Below are 21,490 nucleotides of genomic sequence, written 5' to 3' on the forward strand. Positions count from 1 at the left end.
TGTGCCATCTTGTATTGCAGTGAATCTCAAAAGTCAGGCATAGTAAAGAAAAATTTCAAAGTAAGTTCGAAAATGCCATATGGACATTCAGTTAGCAAAAACACCAATTTAAAAACTAAGCCACTCATATAAAACTATAAAGGTGAATGCTAAAATTAATCGAGTTAAAACATTAAAGCAAACAGTTTCTTTTTTCCCAACCTTTATACAAAATACTTTGCTGAAACACTGTATATGGTTGATTTTCTCCTGTTAACACAAAAGCACAGCAAAAGGACAGAGCCACTCAAACTACGACAATGTGGGTGGGATTCTGTAAAGAAGCAGTAGAAAAGGATATATGCAGAAAGTGTCAGCTCGTCAAAATGAGCTATGACAACTTCACTTTTAGTTTGCAAGCTTCTGTTCTGGAGATTTGAGAAGCACAGGGAATATTACAGGTTAGTATTTTGCTTCATACACAAGCATTTAAATATAGTTGACAGAACTTTATCTATTACCAAACTAAGAGAATTTAACCATTTGATAGAGACTTGAAAATAAAAGACTTAAGATTAATTCCATTTTTAATGTGACCTGTTAAAGTATATTAAACAGGGTTAAAAAAAGAAGAAGAAAAGAAGTTTACCTGCAGCATGCAATTGATCCGCAAGGTCATACAACAACTTAAAATTTTCACCACTCTTCAATCCCCTCCCTTAAAAATTAAGAACAAAAGATCAAGAAAGAGAAACATGTGTTTTAAGATTTTTTTTTTTTGCCTCTGTAAACTTTCTGTATGACTATTAACATTTGCAAAGACTCAAAGATATGCTTGCACAGGGTATTTTTGGATACATTACTAACCAGTATTTAATATTTGGAGATTTAGCTTTTGTCTTTGCCATTAATATTTCATATGTATAAACCAACACCACTCTGTCTTGTTTACTTCCTGCACACAGCACCATCAAGGTCATTCTCCAAAACCAGGGAAACAGCATTTTTAAACTAATTTGTGCTCCCTCTGCTGGCTTCAGGAATAAAACACTGTAGTTGGATTAATAAGAAATCATTTTGGCTGTAGGCATACAGTGAAAATCACAGTCCATCACTTGATACCTGAGGAGCAGAATACAATCAATACAAGTTTTTAAATCATTAAGGTCATTACATAATAATGTTCAGACTGACTGAAATGATCAGCAGTAATTTTAAATATGATAAATTTCCATCTAAAAAACACTTCATATTGCTAAAATCTTCCAAGAGGCTCACCAAATATGACAATCTTCTTACAAAGTCTCCCAGCATATGCTAAACTCATATAACATGTTGGGTGCTTCCCCAGTGGCCCCCATGAAATATTTCAGAATTACATCATAATTTCTTTTTTTTTTTTTTTTTTTACTGTATCACATTACCGTGTTCTGCTACAGATATGATTTACCAAGAGTACCATTACTTCAGTGCAACATCAGACAGTTTTAATGTGATCCACTCACCCCCCGACACAACCACTTTTGCACTGGTGAGCTCCGGTCGATCGCTCTTTGTCAACTTCTGCTCAATCCATTCAGAGATACCGACGGGTGGTGGAGGGGTCACTGCATTCACCACATGAACCAAACACCCACAAGGAAAATGAGAAAGCATGTGTTTTCAAGCTGAAATCTGAGCTTAAGCTTAATTCAAAGTTCATTCTATGACCAATTCTGCCGCAAGCTTTTGATGGGTCTCAGCAGTTGCTGCTGGCTCAGAGTAACATGCCTCATTCACCAGTTGTGTTTAAGGAACCTACAGTACAAACTGCACTAAAAGGAAATCTGCTGTACAAGTTACACACTGATACCAACCCAGCATAAGAAGTGTGAGCCTTTACTATTACAGACAGACAAGTCATCAGCCAATGCAGCAACAGTGCAATACACTAACTTCAGTAATGTTTGACTTCTACCATCCACAAACGTTAGGAAATACAGGATGGTTCAGAGGCAGGGACTGAGCCACAAAACAAAAAGGCCCACAGTGAAAAACGGCAGAGGTCACCAAAAGTGGAACAGGTTACCCAGAGTAGTTGTGAAGTCTCCACCTGTGGACATTCTCAAAGCCTGACTGGACAGTGCTGAGCAACCTGCTCCATGGGGCTGGACTAGATGATCTCTAGAGATCCCTTCCAACCTCAACTACTTTGTCATTCTGTGACTGGATTCCTCAATTATCAGAGCTGCACTGGCTTCATTAAATTGTAAATTAAACTGATATAGTTAAAACTGATCTAAAGCAACAACTCAGTATTCTCAAATCAATTTAAACTGATACTAATCTAGCTTGATGATGTAATGACCTATCTCAATTGCAGTATGATTAAACCAAAACTGCAGAGAGCCAAACACTTCTATTTTTGCTCAGTCTTGTTTTGAAAACCAATCTGGTTATTCAAACAGCTGTAACTTGTCCTTACTTAAAGTTTCAAGACTGCAGTGGCAGAACTTTAGGCAGTGAGTGGAACAAGCACAGATTTCAGCACAGATAATCTCCATTTCTGGTCAAAGAAAAGGAAGTAACCATGCAGATAATCCGTATGTTCTCTTACCAGACATCACTAAAAAGTACAGGCACCTGTAATTAAAGGTATGAAGCTAACATTATGACAATCAGTTTGCTTTGACAAATAATACTTCTACAAAACATCACCATACTGTGAGCAAAACTAACTATTAAATAAAACAACAGCATCCCAGAACAAATACTCACACTTTTCTACACTGGCACTACCACCGCTCACTGGTGCAGCCTCAAATGAAGTTCCCCGAACAGTAAATACTTTGACTGCTTCATCACACTGCACGGTGCAAATAATATTTCCTAAAAAAAGTCACATTAAATATTAAAGATTATCAGACATACCGTGCTTTAAAAAAAACCCAAATAAAACTAATACCAAAACCACATTAGCAGTTGTGCTAGAATATGCAACATCCACCAAGGTACTTCCCAAAAATGCAGTTTTAGATGAAAGCACTTAAGATAAACTTTAGACAAAACTTACCACTTAATAAACAGCGATTACAAATACTTTAATTTATGTTTTAGCCCCGTGTTTCTAAAGTATGAATACAATTCCTCTATTTTAAAAGGACACAAAGCATTCAAATCATCTCTTATGAATGAGCTTTTAAATTTCAGAAGGGATAAAAAAAAAAACTTTGAAAATGCCATTCTTACACATAAAGAATGCCTATAATTCAAAGTAGATCTTTTATCCTGTTGCATGAATTCATCAGAACGGAAGACAATGAGGCCTTCCCCAACTATCTGTGGGACTCTGTTTTTCTCTATAATATAATACAATACTTCACACTGGAGGCTGCAGGGAATGCTAAAAAAAAAAAAAAATTATGCAACACTTTACTAAACAAACTGTTCATAAACAAAGTCATTTTCAAACTCTGAATTATTGGGAAGCAACTTAAAGTGCAGCACAAAACCACACTCCAGTACCATAACTCAAAATGTGATACCCTGCTGGTAAATGTGGTACAATCTTTACAGTAAAATTAAGAAACACAAGCTAATGAGCTCATATCTAAAATAAAACACAGTGTCAGCCAAGCATTAGAGAAACAAGACTGAAAAAATAATTACAAATTAAGTCAATTAAATATTATAAATAATTTGTTCAATGTCTTCATAATTAGAAAAAATAACTCTGCAGTATCTTAAATCAAAACTAGTGCTAGTCCCATTAAATAAAGCTGGACAATTAACCTGATGTCTTACGCTTTCCAAAATCTGATCAGAAGGGCATGAACAAACACAGTACATGAAAAGGATGTGATCAAATTCTGTTCCTTAAGGTGACAGACCTGGGTTTGATATACTTCTGCCAAGGCCCTTGGAATTACTTCCGTTCTCACACAGCGAGCATCATGTCCATCCCCAAGCTTCATATTTTTATTAATCACAGCAACCGACATTGTAAAGTGAAAATTCCTATCATATTCCAAGGTTTTAACAACAGGATCACATAGAAAAATTAGCAGTACTGGATTTTTCATTGGAAAAACGCCATACAGCTTTTGTGAATACCCACCTGCATAGATAGTTCTCACAAAAGTATCTGGGGACTTAATTTCAATAATGTCAGAAACAGGGGCAACATCAAGTTTGCCAGCCACTCTGGGAATAAGATTCTAGAAGTTAGAGATGAAAAGTTAGCAAAGTAAATGCTAAGTAAAATGCACGTGGGTCAGTAAAAGAACACTGCTGACTTGATTTTACCTTCATATAATGCTGTCTCTAAGACATATTGACCTGAGATTTTTGAAGGGCCACTCACATAGCTTTAGCAGCCAAATAAAACCCCATTACTGGAATAACATTAGACATTTTATGAGACTTGCTCTAAGTAAACGCTTAATTCAGTATCTTAAATTAGGAGACTTATTTGCTTCAAGTATTCTAAAACTGAATATAGATGCCATTTACTCAGAAAATTGACAGTTATGGATTGCTGAGCTCTTGGCACTTCAAGGAAAAAAAAAAAGGTGCATTTGGAAGTTAGATGCCAGAAATGACAGGAAAAAACCCTGCACTCTTGTATCCAAAGCAAAAAAATATTAAAATTTAATACTAAAGTATATACTCTCTTGCACCAAAATTTACTTAGCACCTTTAAGAGGGAGAAGAAGAATAAAAAGAGCAACAGAAATTATGAAGAAATTAGTGATGACTGTTTGCTTTTTGTCTGCCTCCTAATCTGGTACAAGAAAAAAAGGCCCGATTCTGTAACCTTTACTCACATGAAGCACTCAAAAAAGGCAGTGTAAGCTTTAAAGCAAAAGCCATTATGTCCTACTATGACACTGCAGTTAAAAAAAAAAAAAAAACAACAAAAACCTAAGGTTTAAGGCACATGAAGATTTCTCTTAGCAAAAATACAAGCATATGGATTGATATTGATTGGAAGTGAAAGTAGTCAGATGAAATGGAAAGCCGATGTCATTACTCGTCCTACATCTGCAAGATTTCTGAAGGATCCTTTTTCTCTAATTTAGCTGCACCACAATGTTGCCCAGATTTTTAGTACTGAGGCTCTCCATGTATTTATAAACATATTCTTTAAAAAAGAAAAAAGTTTTGAGAAATTAAAAACCATTAAGTTGTTTTTCATTAAAAACCATTCTAAGTCCCTGGCTGGGACTTAGAGCTGTGTTATTTATATATGTTTACAGACATTTCAACGTACATGACTTATATCATAGATGCAAATCCCACTCCAAAAAAAAGTTTGCTTCCAATAAGTCTGCACAGTTTCATTTCAACATGCAAATAACAGATTTTTTCATCTCAATTTGCTGTGCTTTTCCTTACAATTTTCATGCTTTCAGATCACTTAATCTGGTTTGCCTTATTGTACATTTTGCCTGGTGTCCATAGGATTGGCTGGTTACCACAGAATATTTCTTCTACACTATTTTTTTCACATCAGCTCATAAAAGAACTCAAACATGAATCATGAAATCTAATTAATGACCCCATAAGCAAACTACTCTAAATGCAAATGCAAAACTGTCCATGGCTGATCTCTCTCAGGCTTTTGATTCACACTCTTACATACAGCAGTGTCTGTCTCTTTTCTAGAGAAGAAAGAAGAACTTTTTGATGCTCTCTGATCTACTTACCTTCCCAAAGGCAGATGCTCCAGCACAAATGTGGGTGTAATTAAATTTTTTATGAGTTTCCACAATCAAGGGAGTCAGCTCCTCTGAGAATAAAAATATATTGCTCAGAATTTACAGCTATCTTCTTTTTGATCACAAATATGAATACACAAATAAATTTACTTTGTCAATAGGTAAGAACAACTCTCACCTGCTAGAAATCCCTTGTACACATCATGCTGAGCCACGAGAACTTTTGCAACACCCTGCACTTTGCTGAGTTCTGATGCTACCTGTGATTACAAGTGAATTATTATTAGTTTGTGTTTTAACACGCACCACAAACATAATATGACAAGGAAGGCCCCACTGCAAATAGCTCACAGGCTATAGATTAGTAAAACCAGAACCAAAAGTACACTAATTTCAAAATCAGAACAAACTTGAATGGAATAAATTGCATGTCTTCTGATCCCCAGCATAGTGCCTTATAGGATAATGAAAATGAATTTGGAGTAAGAGAACTACGGAACAACTCCAGCTTAGGAAAACTTGCCTCTCAAACACAGGGCTCTGCACCAATCCCAGCATTTCTTACAGCAGCCAACAGCAATCACACCTAAGGATTACTTCTCAGTATTCCAATACAACCACCAAGAAACCAATCCTACTTTCTTTTAGATCAGTTAATATCTACCACACAAATACAAATGTACAACGCTGTTATGATTTTTGTCCAAATTCTAGGAGCAACCTTTTGTTTGCATCTGACTTTTTGCCCACTGAAGCAATGTGTATTTTCCATTTATATTTATGCTTTTTTTGTTGTTGTTTGAATTGGCACAAGTGAAGTTTAAATGATAAAAGGGTTACTACAGATCAGAGAGAAAGAGGACTGACAGTGAGATCTGGAGACCACATGCATCATCCGAGAACCAGCGCAGTTTTACTGAGTTTGATGAGTATCAGTTTACCCTCAAAAATTAACAAAAGGAAATATGGAAAAAATGCCAAATAGCTGCTAGAGAATATCTGTTTGAGTCACTGGGTCTTAAATAAAAATCTCTAAACCTTCATTTTTCATAAAATACTTTATCCCACCATAACACAGAGACTCCATATATTTAGTATTAAAACAAACAAAACATTTGTAATAATTTTTCTCCTATGCAAGCGCATAGAATAAGGAAAATTAAAGACATGTGTCAGGCAATTATTTCTTTTTTTCTTTTTCATTTTCTTGATTTAGATACATATTTGCTTCATCTCCACCTCAAACACCTGAATAGCTACTGAGGTTTCTTCACCTTGTGAATAAGCTGCTCTAAGTATGCCTTCTTCATGAGATACTACATGTTGCTTTCAAAATAACAGTTCATAAACAGTATGTAAATATTAGGCACAGTTTTTTGTACTTTTACTGCTCACACAATACCAAGTCATGCTGGAATAAAAGTGACACTAATATACTATCTACACTGTCTCTAGAATTGGCACATAAAAATTACACTAAAAATACAAAGCTAACATACCAGGAACTTTTTACATATATGAGCTGTGTGATAAAGTCAAGAAGCACTAATTTCAGAATTTCAGGTTGCAAACACTCTCCACACAACTAGCAACAGGTTCGTAAAAAGCTCAATTTATCACTGTTGTTTCACTTCTGCTGGTTTTCCATTTAAACAAGCACAAGCTTCTTTCCAAATTCTTAGCAATGCAATATTTGTCATTTAAAGTTTACAGAGATGTATCTTAAACATACAGAGATGTATGTTTTAAAAGTTAACTGTCCTTTAGTCCTACAAAAATTTGCTTACTCAAGCATGTAACATGTGTTATTGATACTGTCCCCTGTGAAATGAAATCTTTATCTGTATTTTCTCTTTAGGAGAGAAGCAGTTCCAAGTGCAGGACTTTTCTGGCAGATTAGCAACTCCTGGCACCATTTCTCCTCACTATAGATTATCTTTCAGGCTGCCCAAGATGCTACCAAGTATTGTTTCACTGCATTCTTTATTTCATTGGTATGAAAATAGCATTTCCTACCTTGTCACAGCTGGTACCAGCCACCAAACAAGAGACCTCCCCTCCCAGGCGCTTTGCCGCAGTGATGGCGTTGAGGGTAATGGGCGTGAGAGACTCATTGTCATGTTCTGCCACCACCAAGGTGCTCTGAGACCTCCGGAGCACCAACACCTGCAAAGGAAGGGACACGCACACCAGTTGGAAATTTAGCACTAAAGTTAAAAACTGCTCCTCTGAGCAGCCAAGGCTTTACAGAAATTCATCAATTATACAAATCGTAAAACACTGCTGTCAAACAAAACAGGCTCATTCTAGATCATTTTTATTAAGTAAAGAGAATACGTAGGGTAATACCAAAAAAGAAAAGACAAACCTGCTTGACTTCAGCTTGTCTGTAACATACTGTGCTTAAACTGAAACTCCACAGGAAAATAATGAACAAATTAAGATTAATGTTTTAGCACATTACATTCAAGCTCAGTTCGTCAACTTAACCAAGTACCTTAAAGAGTGAGGATTAGACGAGCAAAAATAAGACACAAGAAAATCAACAGTTGCAAATAAATATTTACTTGGTTTTCTAGGGTGGTTCTCTGACAGTGTTTTATTATAAGTTTTAAACAAAAATAGCTACAGAACCCACTTTTATATTTAGTTATATATAGAGGCAAAAATTTATGCAGTGGCTGGATGAAAATTAAGCAGCAAGGGCTCACAGCCTGAAAACACACTAGGAGAAATCTTTATAGGCATCAGGTTCCTTTTTCCCCTCTTTTCCTTTAAAACATTTGAGCACTTATTCTACCATCACATTTTAATGGTCCTTAAATAACAATTTTGACCAATTCACCATCCATACACGAACTTCTAAAGGAAAAATGAAAGAAACAAAAAAGATTGGAAAAAAGGAAAAAAGAAAGAAAAACAAAAGGGAAAAAAAAGAGAAAAACACCCAAAATACTCTAAATTCTGAGATCGTCCTCTCTAATATTCAGATGTATGTGAAAAGTGTTATTCCTCCAAGACTAATACTAGGGTAGGAAAAACATTTTGGATGGGAACAGGAATATTGCCCCTCAAGTGTTTGTTTACCCTACATAAAGCCCAACTGAAGACTCAAGTTATGATCAGTGTAGGATGGAACACATGGAAAACCAAGTAAATTCATTAATATAACCGAGGAACAAATACTAACACAATGCTGAAGACACACAGCCAAACACTACTTTTTTAAACTTAGATTCCAACCCCATCTCCCTTCATGACAAACATGCAGTTGCCTACAACTTCAAATAAAAAAAGCTTCAGAAAATATGAGAGGCTAAAATTTGCAGCTGGACTTCAACTCCAAATTTGCTTCTGGACAAAGCCTACCAACACACTGGATTTCAAACACAGAAAGCCAATGCCAAGTACTTCCCTGAAGCTAATCACAGTGCACAAATAAAAATACAAAGTTAAGTTTTTGCAGAATCTGGATCATAATTTGTCCTTTTGATTAAAACAATAATTCTTGTAGAAGCACTCTGCATTTAATCTTTTATGCTTAAGCTTACTTGCTGTGATTAAATATTCTAACCTCCTTTGAAACCAATTGCCAGTAACAAAATATTTACTGCCACTACAGATCAGATGCTGTATTTTTGACTGTTTCACACATCATTTGCAATAAAAGTTATGAAATTTTAGTCACCATTTGAAGAATAAATCCATGCCTTTGGGACAAAAAGCCCACTCTCCAATGATTTACAGTTGTGTCATAGAGTAAAGTGGACCATACTTCTGGAAAATCCTCAAGTTTTCAGACTTCTAAAGGGAGACACATGCATTTTAAACACACACTTATTTCTGCCTATGTTATCATTTTCCCCTAAATAAGCACTGCACCACCAGCATCATTCTGTCAAGCCATTCTAAAATAAACTGAGATATAATTGTTTTTTAGCCAAAACGAATACGAGCAATTAGAAGTTCCTTCAGCAAACTAGCTATTACAGCATTAATCAAGTTTTATTTCTAAACCAATAATCCCACATTTTATATTTGTGGGAATATACACAGTATGCACACCAGAAGGGCACTTCATGGGTGACATTTCAGATTCAAAATAAATTTTAAGTCACATTATATATTATGGGTAAAAAACTAGATGACAAATGAGATTTCTGTGTGAGTCTGAATTTTATATACTAAGGCACATTAAATAATTTTCTCAATAAACAAAACCAAACTGACTTGTTTGTTATAATAAAGAATCTGCAGTAATACCAGAGGGTAATTCATTTAGTCATGTGGTCCTGAAAACTAAGAACCTGCTATGAGTCAATGATAGGACAGGTAGTTATTTTGATGAAGTTACTGTCCAGCTGCACATGTGGGAGAACAGCCCATTACTTCACTGACATAATTTCTGCACTTGAGTAGGATGTCTACTTTGAAGCCTAAATAGAATAGGAAGGTAGAGAATAAACCTAACCAGCTGTCAGCAAGGAAAGAAAGCACAAGAAATAAGACACACAGATCAATCAACTGATTGAAAACGATGCCTTAAGAAGGAACAGCACTCAGGGCTTGTGCCACTGAAGGTTCCTGGTAAAAATCAAGCTCTGGAAAATCAGGCTACCCATAGAAATCACCTCCAAATAAACATCCCACCAACTTGGGCAACTGAGTAGCTTCTGCAGCATGACACGCCAGCAACAGGGTGGCAGAACTGGGAAGTTTATTTTCCTCAGGTTTAGGTACAAATCACAGACAGACACCTATGCTTCCTCTACAGCAGAAACATCTGCACTTCCTCTCTGGTGGAAATTCTGGACAGTGACTCAGTTTATACCAAAACTAACATTTGTGAATGAAAACCACCCAGAATTTCTAACTTCCCCTTCCCTCTCCAGTATTTATGGTAGAGCAAACTTGGCCTCTGATTTCCAGATGTCTAAAAGTTGCTAAGATTAACTCAGATGTGCAGTATTGATCAATTAAGCCACTTGGATAATAGCCACTGATTCAATGAACTGACTCTCACAAGTTTCCCCAAAGCACCGCTTTGCTCCCCACTGAGACACCCATCAATATTTTCCAACCAGAGCACAAAAAATGTAAGTACAATATCTGGATTTCTAGGCTCCAGACAAAATATCAGATATTGATTGGTCACTGCTACTGTCTCAGGAAACATCAGCAATCTGGGCATATCCAGTACACGTGCACAGGTAAAGCCAACACCACACACCCCCAAGGCACCCACTGAATGTGCACAAGTAATCTGCTCTTCACACAACACCACTGCAAACTGAGCATCTGTTGGTCTTTCAGCACACAGACAGGCCACCTGAACAGCACACATGCCCAGCACCTCTTAAATACAGATTTGCTGCTTGTATGTTAAAAACCAGTTGTATCAAGAGCTGGAAAAACCCAGAGGGAAGTATCATTAGTCTTTGCTTGCTGCTGGGTGAGATTGGTGTGCAGCATCTGTGGCCTCGACTGGCAACAGTGGTGGCTAATTGCCTGCAGCCTGCTCCAGGGACACTCATTTAATAACACCAGAATTAGGAAATCAGCTCTAACTAAAACGTGTGGCAGGCACAGCAACACAAGACGGGTCAGCCAAAAAGTTCTTCCAAGAAATGCAAGAGATGCAGCAGGTGAATTCTACATAGCACCATGCTCCAAATATGCATCAATAAGAAACAGGGTGCTAGAAACTTCACCTGGGAAAATGAAGTTTGTCTCCCTTTAGAAGAGCCACTGGAAGTTATAGGAACAAAACCAAAACAGACATTCACCAGAGCACCAAACAACTGGACCTACAAAGGTATCTCTACACCTAAGTAAAAGCAAACTGGCCAGAAGCCAAAATTTTAAAACTGCTTATTACAAATTCTGGATCTCATGGAGAACCATTAACACTGGGCAAAGTTCCCAAGAAGGAACTCCAGGAACTAGGAATTGGGGTATTACTAAAGATAAGGGCCACATAACAACCTAAACAACAAAGCAATGCCTAATTCCAGTACGACAGTCTTGTAGCTATAAAACTTTAACTAAATATATTTGATAAACTCATGGAGAGAAGGGAACTCTAGCAATAAAGTATATTCTTCTAGAACCTCTCTGAAGACCTGGTACAAAAGAGATCTAAGAGACAACTCTATAACTCCAGGAAATATTAATTAGAAAAACAACACTAGAGGCACCTGAATTAAAAAGGAGCTATAACTGCAGCAAAGAACAGCAATAAAAAAATAAAACCACTTTGCAAAAAGTATTTTGCAATCATAATAAAGACTTAGCATTACAAAGGGATTGAAGCAGCAAGAGAAAGATGTAATACACAATAAACTTCTCCAAATACACCCCTTGCAAACCTTTAACAAAAATCAACAAAGCTATTTTGAAATACAGAACACCAACTGAGTGTATTTCAACACAGTGAACTCCCTAAATGGCTTATTCCCACCTCTGCACCAACTTTTTGTGCACATGCAGTCTCATTCCTCTTAGTACTCCCACCTTCAAGTTAGAGAAAAGTCCAACTTTCCTTCCTGCTCATACTTCAAAAGTGTCTCATCTTTTTCTCTGGAAAAACTCTTGAACTCTACCTGTCAGCAGGGCTGAACTTTGCACTTTTCAAAAAGTGAAACAAACTGTGAGTTTGTTTCACTTCTGCCACAGACTACATTGTTACACATACACTGAAGAGGCACACAATGTTTTACTGGCTTTATTATACAAAGTTACTAGTTTAGATGTGTGTGGCTGAAAAGCAAGGAGCTGAACTCCGATGTCCAGACCATGAAACTGAATTGTGCATTGAGCATGTGAGTAAAGTACTATTTACATAGCAGTACCATATGATTCAGAGATCATCAAGACCTTTGCTCTACAAAGCCTGAAGCCTAACTGAGACATACCCATGATTATAACAGCGAGAATTCTCTGATTAATTCAATCACATCTGACCTGGTCTACCTTTTGTCGTGTTTTAAGAGATTTTTATCACCTGAAACTATTTAACATATGCATAACTACTATTTTAGAGCTGTACTGAACTGTAATACCTGTAAAAACCTTGGAGAGCTCAAAAAGAAACTTGTGAGATTTGAAGTTGTTTACAAGGGCTATTTATACACAGTTCTAGTGGAGGGAGTATCTCCTGGTGCATTGTAAGAGATTGAGCAGCTATTCGGGGACATCTCATCAATCATCTACTCCAACTAACCTTGAGTTCACCTAGACCTTGGTAACACAGCCACAATGACACACCAAATAGCAAACGACCTCCAAAAGCCCAGCACTCCTCCCAGCTGAGCAATATGAAGGTCAAACTGGAGAAGTAACAGGTGTTTTGCATTAGTTTCATCTACAGGTTGTGATAATTAAGGCAACCACATTTCTGCACGGGTATGGCTGAGAAACGCTGGATTAACCCGCAGTACCCCAGAAAGCTTCTCCCAGAAAACAAATATTTTTCGAGTGTTCTTAAGAGTTTACAGTAACAAACTTTAGAACTCTTCTCCACCTGTTGCTCAGCTTGTCCTGCTCAAGGGTGGATGCGAGCGAGCACTCCCAGAAGTTTAGGACTTCCCTGATGCCTATGTTAGTTTTCCACACGGGACAACAGTCCTCAACTCCTGACTGCCGTGACCGCTAGAAAGGGCTTCTGGAACACCCTGTGTCCATTCGGAAACTTTATTAACAGACAGAGTAGGAGAGGAGTCCAGCGGAGAAGTTCGACGCCGGCGGCGCGGGGCGCTCGCCTCTCAGAGACCCCTTCGACCACCGCTGCCGGACAGGAGGAGCTCGGCCCCGCGCCCCGCCCCGGACCCCCTTCGCCCCACTGGGCAGGGTCCGCACGGCCTGGGCGGCGGGAAGGCCGCGGTCGGTGCGCACCACGCGGCCCAAGGGCGCTGCTGGGGGCTCGCCCCGCCCGCCCCGCACTCACCGCCCGCCGCAGCCGCTGCGCCGCCGCCGCCCGCAACATGGTTCCGCCGGTCCGCGCCGCGCCGCGCCGCTCTCGCGAGAGCGCGGCCGGCACCGCCCCGCCCCGCCGCCCCATTGGACCGACCGCCGGGCCAATACGCGGCAGCGGCGGCGCGGGCGGAGAGGAGGGCGCGGAACGGCCGCGTTGATGGCCCGCGGACCTCGCACCGCCCGCCGAACCCTGCACGGCCGCCTGTCCTCCCCCGCACCGCCCGCTGAACCCTGCACGGCTGCCTGTCCTCTCCCGCTCCGCCCGCCTGTCTCTCCGAGCTGCCCGCTGACATCCGCACTGCCGACTGCGTTGCCCCGCACCGCTGGCTGTGTCCCCCGGCCTTCTGTTCCCCCGCACCGCTGTCCCCCTGCGCAGCCGGCTCTGATCCCCTTCCCGGCTGGCTGTATCCGCCCGCCCCGTACGGTCCGGGCCGGTGGGCGAGAGCGAAGTTGCCGTAGGGGGCCCGCGCAGCTCCCGCGGAGCCCCTCGAGGGGAGGGACCCCTTCCAGGCCAAACTGACCCGGTACCAGCGCCAGCCTCCTCCGGCCGCCTTTGCGCGGTTCCCCTGCACTGCTTCCAGAAAGGATTAAAGCCTTTAAAGAGAAGAAAACAGCAGAAAGCAGAGTTATGCCTTCAAATACCGGTGGTCCTTGCCAGATCCTATCCTAAGCCAATGAAATGCGCCTTGCAAAGAGAAAGAAGAGAAAAGTTAATTTATGGCTGTGGAGCCAACAGCAGCCTGGGAGACTGTGGCCCCCGCCTGTGGCTGCCCTTGAGCTGCCAGATCCCCCCGGGCCACGCTCCCAACACCACGAGGCGCAGCAAAAGCAGAAGAGATAATGTAGAGACGGAGTGAGTGGCACACTGCAAAGGCCCGAATGTCATGCCCTACCAGTTGTCCAAACCACACCTAAACTTCAAAGACCAGTCAGGTACCACCAGCCCTGGATGGCATCCTCTCACCACAACAGATTTCTGGCTGCCTCACCCACACCCCTGTGCTTGGCCCCAAGCAACGTTAGGCAACAGCTCATGAGCTCTGAATAATTTATACATCTACTCTATTATTATTATTATGATTTTTCAGAACCAAGGGAAGACATCTTGTGCTTGCCTCTTACATGGCACTAGAATGCCCCAGGGACCAGACTGAGACTTGCTGTTTTTCCATACCTACAAATTTTTTTCTGGGGGGCAAGGAGAGGCATTTAAAAATCAGTGAAGCAAAATGTTTCAGGACAAATTCGCTGCTAAAGTGTGTGCTATGGTTCTCTGGAAACCTGATGTCCTGGAGAAGTTGGCAGGAGATGCCACACTAGAGCAACTGGTCCTGCCAGCCCAGGAACCCAAGCACGCATGGATTTGAGACACTCCAGAAGGGAATTCCCATCCCAGAAATCACAAGATAGTAAGCTACTAATGCAGTTTCTTCCTTCCCATCCTAAAGTGGCTTCAAGTGTAAAAAAGCCCCAAAACATTCCTTCTCCCCCACCAGCAATTATGGCCATTGGATTGTTTCTCCAAGAATCAGCAGTGATCTTCAGCATGTCAGTGATTCGTTCTGCATTGCTAAGTCTCTCCATAAGAAAGCAAAAGGCAGATTGATCAAAAAGGCCCTTTGACTTTGCCACAGTCTTGGCACAGGATCACCTCTTAAATTTATTCTGCCACATGATTTTCACATCAGATGCCAAAAAGTGCTGCTTTATAGCAAAAGCTAACCAGGTCCAGCAACTCAAACATCTAAATGAACAATTTACTTAGTCTCAAATCTCCAATCTCAAATGTCTCTAGAATAGAAGAAAAGCAGCTGTCCTGCATATTACAGCTTTCTGGCCCCAGAGCAGTACCTTAACTCCTAAAGCCCCAAAGGAGGGCTGCAAGGGGAAGATCTAAAGGAGGTGGCAAACCTCCTTCAGGGCCTGTGTCTCATTATACCAATTAAAGTAGCTCCAGGGGTGCTCTGACTTCTGCCTGGTCTGGCTCTACCCATCCATCCCTGAAAAAGGAAGAAAATAAAATGAGTGTTTGGAGTTGCCTGTGCATCGCCTGGTCTGCGCAAATGACCAAGTGAAAAAAAACCCCAATTGTTTATATGAAGATGAAAGGGGAAATGGTTTTGCAGAAGCCACAGTACCCTGAAAAGAGTTTAAAAAGAGGATTAATACTTGATGTGGCCCTTAATCACCAGTTTGAGTGATGGTTAAGGTGCAGTGTAACTCTTCAGAGATGTGGAGTTTTATGCAGTATAGAAATCCTTACCTGCACCCTAGGTAATCCAACAAAAGCAACAGCAAAGGCAAAATAAGAAAGAACATCCTAGGCATCCTTAATTTGCCCATTATGTCTTTTTAATGGGGGTGTTTTACTCATTAAAAGTGTGGCATGTAATTTCATAATCCTATTTTAGGCTCCAAAACTAAGCTTCCAATATGCACATCTCATGCAGATGAAATCTTTACAACAAACGTACACCTAAAAACCTCAACCACAGGAATAAACAAAGTGATCTCATTCAAGCTGGGGCTTTGCTCCCTCACACTAAAACAAAAGTGAGCTATTATCAAAAGTACTAATCACATTATAGCCAAGAATAAATAGATCCTTTCGCAGTGTGTCTAGCTTCATAGCAGACGCATCATATTTTCATGAGCAGAGTGACATCGCCGCTCTTTAAGTCAGATTTACAGGTATAGCATCGCCAATTCAGAGACATGACAGGCTTTTTATTATATTTTCTGTTTATAATTTTGATTCAAATCTTCAGCAACACTTCAGATGCACAAATCCTTATTGAAACTGGCTTGATGCGGATTACAGCCTGAAGCACAAAGGAAGTCTTTATCACTTATGGCCAGTGTTTTAGGAGCTTATAACTGTAATCAGGTAGGGATTATATCAGCATGATCCATACAAGCTGAACCATGGCAAAAAGCTTTTTCTATTTCACCTTCCCATGACAATAACAAAAATGGAAAATATGCAACAAACAGGTACCACTGGAGGTAGAATCACTGTCCACTGCAGGCAGAAGTTACTACTTTGTATTTTGAAAGAAAAATTAGTCATTAATTAGTGGAAGCAGATCCTTGTATGGTGCATTGTTATCCAGGATTATTTCATTAGGACTTGCTGACCCAATTTCTGCACTGGAAAGAGAATTACATTTTTTCACACTATTGGGATTGAGGAAAAGAAAAAATAATAAAACAGATTATTCAGACTTTTAAAAATATGGTTGCAAACAAGGACAGGTACCTGTATTAGTATCTCTAGAGAAGCCTAATGAAACAAAGACGATTACAAATATGTAATGATGTCTTCCCTAGAATCGATTTTGGTTTTCTTAAAATACATAATTCCTAATTAAAACATATGGAATCCAGCTAATACAGCCTCATGACTAAGGGATTTAGTGAAGAGCAGGAATTTTTTTTATTACTGCTATGATGGTCCCTCTGTCACAGGTCATCCTCGGCTTACTCCTCCCGCAATCACCCGGGGGATAGCTGACTCAGATAAATTAAAAGAGCTTCATTTGGGAAGCTTCCCCAATGCACGAAAGGATTCGCCTCCTAATCTGTCAAAATCCAATAACGTTAAAGCAACTGCAACCTGCTGACAGCTCAGCAGGACCCCCAAACTGATGGAAAAGGACCCACAGCCCAGCACAGGATGGGACTAAAACCCACCTTGGAAGCAGCAGCAGGAGAGGTTTCTGCTGCTGAAATAATTTGTGCCCAAGTGCTGTAAGGTCACAGGGTCCAAGTGGTTCAGCCACCCCAGGACGTTGCCAGTCCCCCCCTGCACTCACCCCTTGCCCACAGCCGTGAGCTGTACACAAGGAGAGAGGCGTGACCCCAGAGTCCTGCTCTCTGCCCCTCATCATCACTGACACAAAGACTCATCTCCACATGTCTGACATCGGAGGTCCTTTATAATAGACACACTATCACAGGTGTGCTTAGTGCTCTGCTCAGATCACCTTGCAGCCTGCATGGCTCTTTCATGAGGCCTTACAGGAGCCTTTGGAAGGGGACAATACCACAAACCCAGTTTACAAAGTGGGAGACAGGGGAAAGAGCTCCCCCAAAGCCACCTCATAGCAGGGACAACCCTTCTAATACTGAGCCTACAAAAACCACTACAGGCAGGTATTTACTCTTTTTTATAAACTACTCCCTCTTGCTAATAATTTCCATGTGGCAGTCAAGTAACAAGGGAGCCTTGGAGTAACATCACTGTATATTCCTAACATTGCTGTATATTCCTAAAAGAACAAGATCACCTGAGGAGTTCAAGAAACCCTTCTACCAAGCTCACAGGAAAACAGGATCCTCATAACCTCCTGAAAGCAAAGGCTCAGGTTACCTTGGAAGACAACGTGTCCTCCCCAGGAATGATGGTGGTTTGTGGAGGTTCAAGGGAAGCAATGCTGGTGAGAAGAGCTCTGCTGCCCTCCCAGTGCAGACACCTGGATGGGGTTTTGCAACCTGCCAACCTCCTTCTGCATGCAGCTCCCCTTGTTGTTAGTGGCAGATGTGTGTAAAATCTCTGACAGGTTGTACCAGAGTTATTTTTTAAAGGGGTAGCTGCACTCTTTTTACTCATTAAACTGCTGGAAAGGAATCCAGATGCCACTGTATTCTCACTCACACCAACCCAAGCCATTCATGCAGCAGCAGGGACAGTCACTCCGGGGGAACAGCTCTTTCCGTGCCTCTAAGCACTTTTCACGGAAAGTTGCTTTTTCCTTTTTTCTTTCTGTTTCAGCTCAGTCAATAGCACTTCTATGTAAGCACAGCAGCTGCAGTAGGCCTTGTTTTCAGCTTTTGTACCTGCTTGATTTGTGACATTTTTATTGCAGAGCCCATTAGGGAGAAGCTTCTGGTGAAGTTACCTGCCACTTACAGCACCTGGTGACAAAGGCTAATGTACCTCCTGCTTGCCCTGTTACAAAGTCTAAGATAAAGCCTACAAAATTTGCAATTTACCCATTGCCTTTAATCCTGCAGATAATGGCATAATGAGATCCAGTGTCTGGGGGTTGAACCTAAACTATTCCCTTAGATGTCCATTCCAGTGAAAGTAGTTAACAAGCACAATGTGAGAGCAAGGCAGCCTCTCCTGCACTGGCCGGCAGCACCAAGACCAGATGCATCTCTGAGAGAGATGACTGAGGTCAACTATAAATTAACAGGCTCACTGTGAGGGAAAAAATAATAATTCTGTGTCTAATTGTATGGTCTGATGTGAAGGAGACCAGAGAAGATGAGCCAGTAAGTCTTTTCTGCACTCATGAACTTTCTGAATCCTTCGTATCCAGAGGAAAAAAATGGCAAGGGCTCCCTTTGCCATGTTACCATGGCTGATTCTTAATCACTAGCAGGGCTGGCAGTAGCTCTTGTGCAACACCACTTTCCCCAGCGCTGGGCCCTGTTCCCCTGCAATGCTCCCAACCCCTGCTGGTCTCAGAAGAATTGAGCCCAAAGCTCCACATAGCAATTGAAATGCATCACCAGACATTAGGCCACCGGGTTAACCACTGTTTAATTTCGTCACATTTGTTTGTGAGTTATGTACGTGCCTTTCTTTTGTCAACATCTCCTTTTAGAAAGGATATTGATTTTGTTTTCAAAGACTCTCAAAAATAAAATGAATGACTACATTCTAAGGAAGAGTCATTTTCTCAACAGCTGTAAATAATTTATTGTTCGCAACCCACCCAGATCAAAAGATACTTCATCAACTGATGTGGCAAAATCTGGTGCAAGCTGCATTTCTATTATCTCAGATCCAATTAACCATTTGGAGCAGACTAAAACATAACTAGATCAATCCAGAATCAGATTAATATCCAATCTATAATCACATTAATCACAATCTGTCCATAATTAGCCATCAGATAATCCCATTGGACAGGAGGTGACATGCAGTATCCCATTATCTCATTAATTATCTATTTTCAGTATCAGACATTGTGCCCAAGCACAAGGAAATGTTTTTTAAAGAAAAAATGGATAGGGAATTCTCATTTTGCTACATCTGCCCCATTGAAGCTCCCAGTGTTTCAGTGTTGGAGTTTTACAACATTTCTTTGCTTTTATATTCTGCTAGGACCAAGAGAGATTTTTTGAGACATCAACTTTTTAATACAATATGACTATCTTAAGAAGATGGATATATAAAACATTTGTTTCATGTGAACAAATTTATGAAAGAAAGAAAACTCTTCATCAAAGGTTTTAATGGTAACATGATAACAATAGCTTCGCAATGCTAAATCTTATTGCAGATGGTTCCTGTCCTTTTTTGTAATGTAAGTGAAATTGCGTTCCATCTGTTTTAATTTTATAATGGACTTAATCCATGGCTGGCTCTGAAAGAATCGGCATTTACTGCCTTTGCAATCTGCTGCAAACAAAAAAAAATAGTTACCATTTCCCCCTTCTAGAGGGAACTTGTATTTCTGTTTGGAAGCAAACCCCAGAGTTGCTCTGTAGAGAATGGGAACCATTAGCCAGGCTCAACCCACGGCCAGGCAGGCCCTGCCAGCTCTCACACCAAACCCAACCAACTGCCACAAAAGAGAATGGAATCTCTGGGCACTGAGTGGAGGAGAGCAAGGAGTAATCAGTGTGGCAGGAGAGATAGCATTTGGCTCTGACTAGAAAATGCTTCCAGCAGTTCCAAGTTACCTGACTGCAGAGCTGCCTCCTGGACTTAATTATTCCATGATTTTATGATGTGCTTTCCCTTACCCCCCCTCAGATGAACCAACAATTAACCTGTTCATAAAACATGTGGTATTGAGCTGGTTCAATGCCTCATGGCATTACCTGTAGTCATTTTAAAGCTTTTTGTACATCACATAGAGGACGTGCAGGGCTTTCAGCGTTTTCCTGACAAGTAATTTTTTGGGCTTTTCTACTAAACTGCCTGTGCTACACTGCCTACCCTGTTCCTATCTGCCTGGTTGTGAAGCGAGTTCAGTCCAACGATTCCTGCCTGGTGCCAGCACATTGCTCGGATACAGGTGTGACTGCAGCATGGTTTTGCATAGGTTTGGAAAAAGTTTGGTTGGCTCAGCTGTAACTTTACTAATTCCTAAACTGGTGGAAGGTTTGGGAGAGCAGAAAGGATCCTGCCCTCGAGTGGGGAAAGGGTGATGCAACATATAGAAACCCTGCCAAGCTGCTGTATTCTTAGACATGTCTCGTTCTCCTATCACTCTGACATTTTTGCATTTTATTGTTAACACATGCAGATACTGACTCACCCAGGATTCTGAATTCTGGCTCAGGCTGAAGTCACCTTTCCGTACCCTCTTTTCTGCCAGGTGCCCAGGCATAGAACTGTGCTGCCCCACAGTGCTGTAGAGGTTCCCATCACCCATCCCTCGGGGTCACCCCAGTTTGAAGAACCAACCAAACTTTTCCAATCGCCTTCATACCTCTCACCCTCCACCTGGCTCTGCCACTGGCAAGCGAGCCACGCTAGCGGCCGGCAGCAGTCAGACCACAGCCCCCAGCAGGCGCCACACAAGGCAGGGAACACACGGGCTCGCCCTGCCCTGAGGATGTCACTGCTGCACCGCGCTTCTGCACCTTCGCACATGCAGGGGCAGGCAGGGATACCAAAATCCCTTGGTGACACACGTCCCTGCTGAAGTCGGTGTTTCAAACGCCATCCATCTTCCTTTCCCCCGCAGCTATTTTACAAATGTAAAAGCTTGCTTTCAACATTTAGGGTCCTCAAAAGGGGTAGCAGGGGCTGTGGTCAGGCTGGTAGAGCGGGTCAAATAGTGAAGCACTTTATCCAAAGGGTTCTCTCCCCC

General features: G+C 40.9%; 1 protein-coding gene across 1 annotated transcript in view; it reads right to left on the bottom strand.

The window, feature by feature from the left end:
- The window catches only part of ETFA (electron transfer flavoprotein subunit alpha), a 29,543-nt gene extending 15,856 nt beyond the window's left edge, over positions 1-13,687 (bottom strand). Inside the window, exons 1-8 of the mRNA XM_083871124.1 lie at positions 13,624-13,687; positions 7,695-7,844; positions 5,857-5,938; positions 5,667-5,749; positions 4,076-4,175; positions 2,737-2,847; positions 1,485-1,586; positions 629-697 (exon numbers count right to left, since the gene is read on the bottom strand). Of these exons, the coding sequence (XP_083727250.1) occupies positions 629-697; positions 1,485-1,586; positions 2,737-2,847; positions 4,076-4,175; positions 5,667-5,749; positions 5,857-5,938; positions 7,695-7,844; positions 13,624-13,662 (736 nt within the window). The 5' untranslated portion in view covers positions 13,663-13,687. The remainder of the gene's footprint in view (positions 1-628; positions 698-1,484; positions 1,587-2,736; positions 2,848-4,075; positions 4,176-5,666; positions 5,750-5,856; positions 5,939-7,694; positions 7,845-13,623) is intronic.
- Between the last annotated feature and the right edge of the window lie 7,803 nt (positions 13,688-21,490).

The sequence above is a fragment of the Zosterops lateralis genome (assembly GCF_965231275.1).
Source record: "Zosterops lateralis genome assembly, chromosome: 13".
NCBI lineage: Eukaryota > Metazoa > Chordata > Aves > Passeriformes > Zosteropidae > Zosterops > Zosterops lateralis.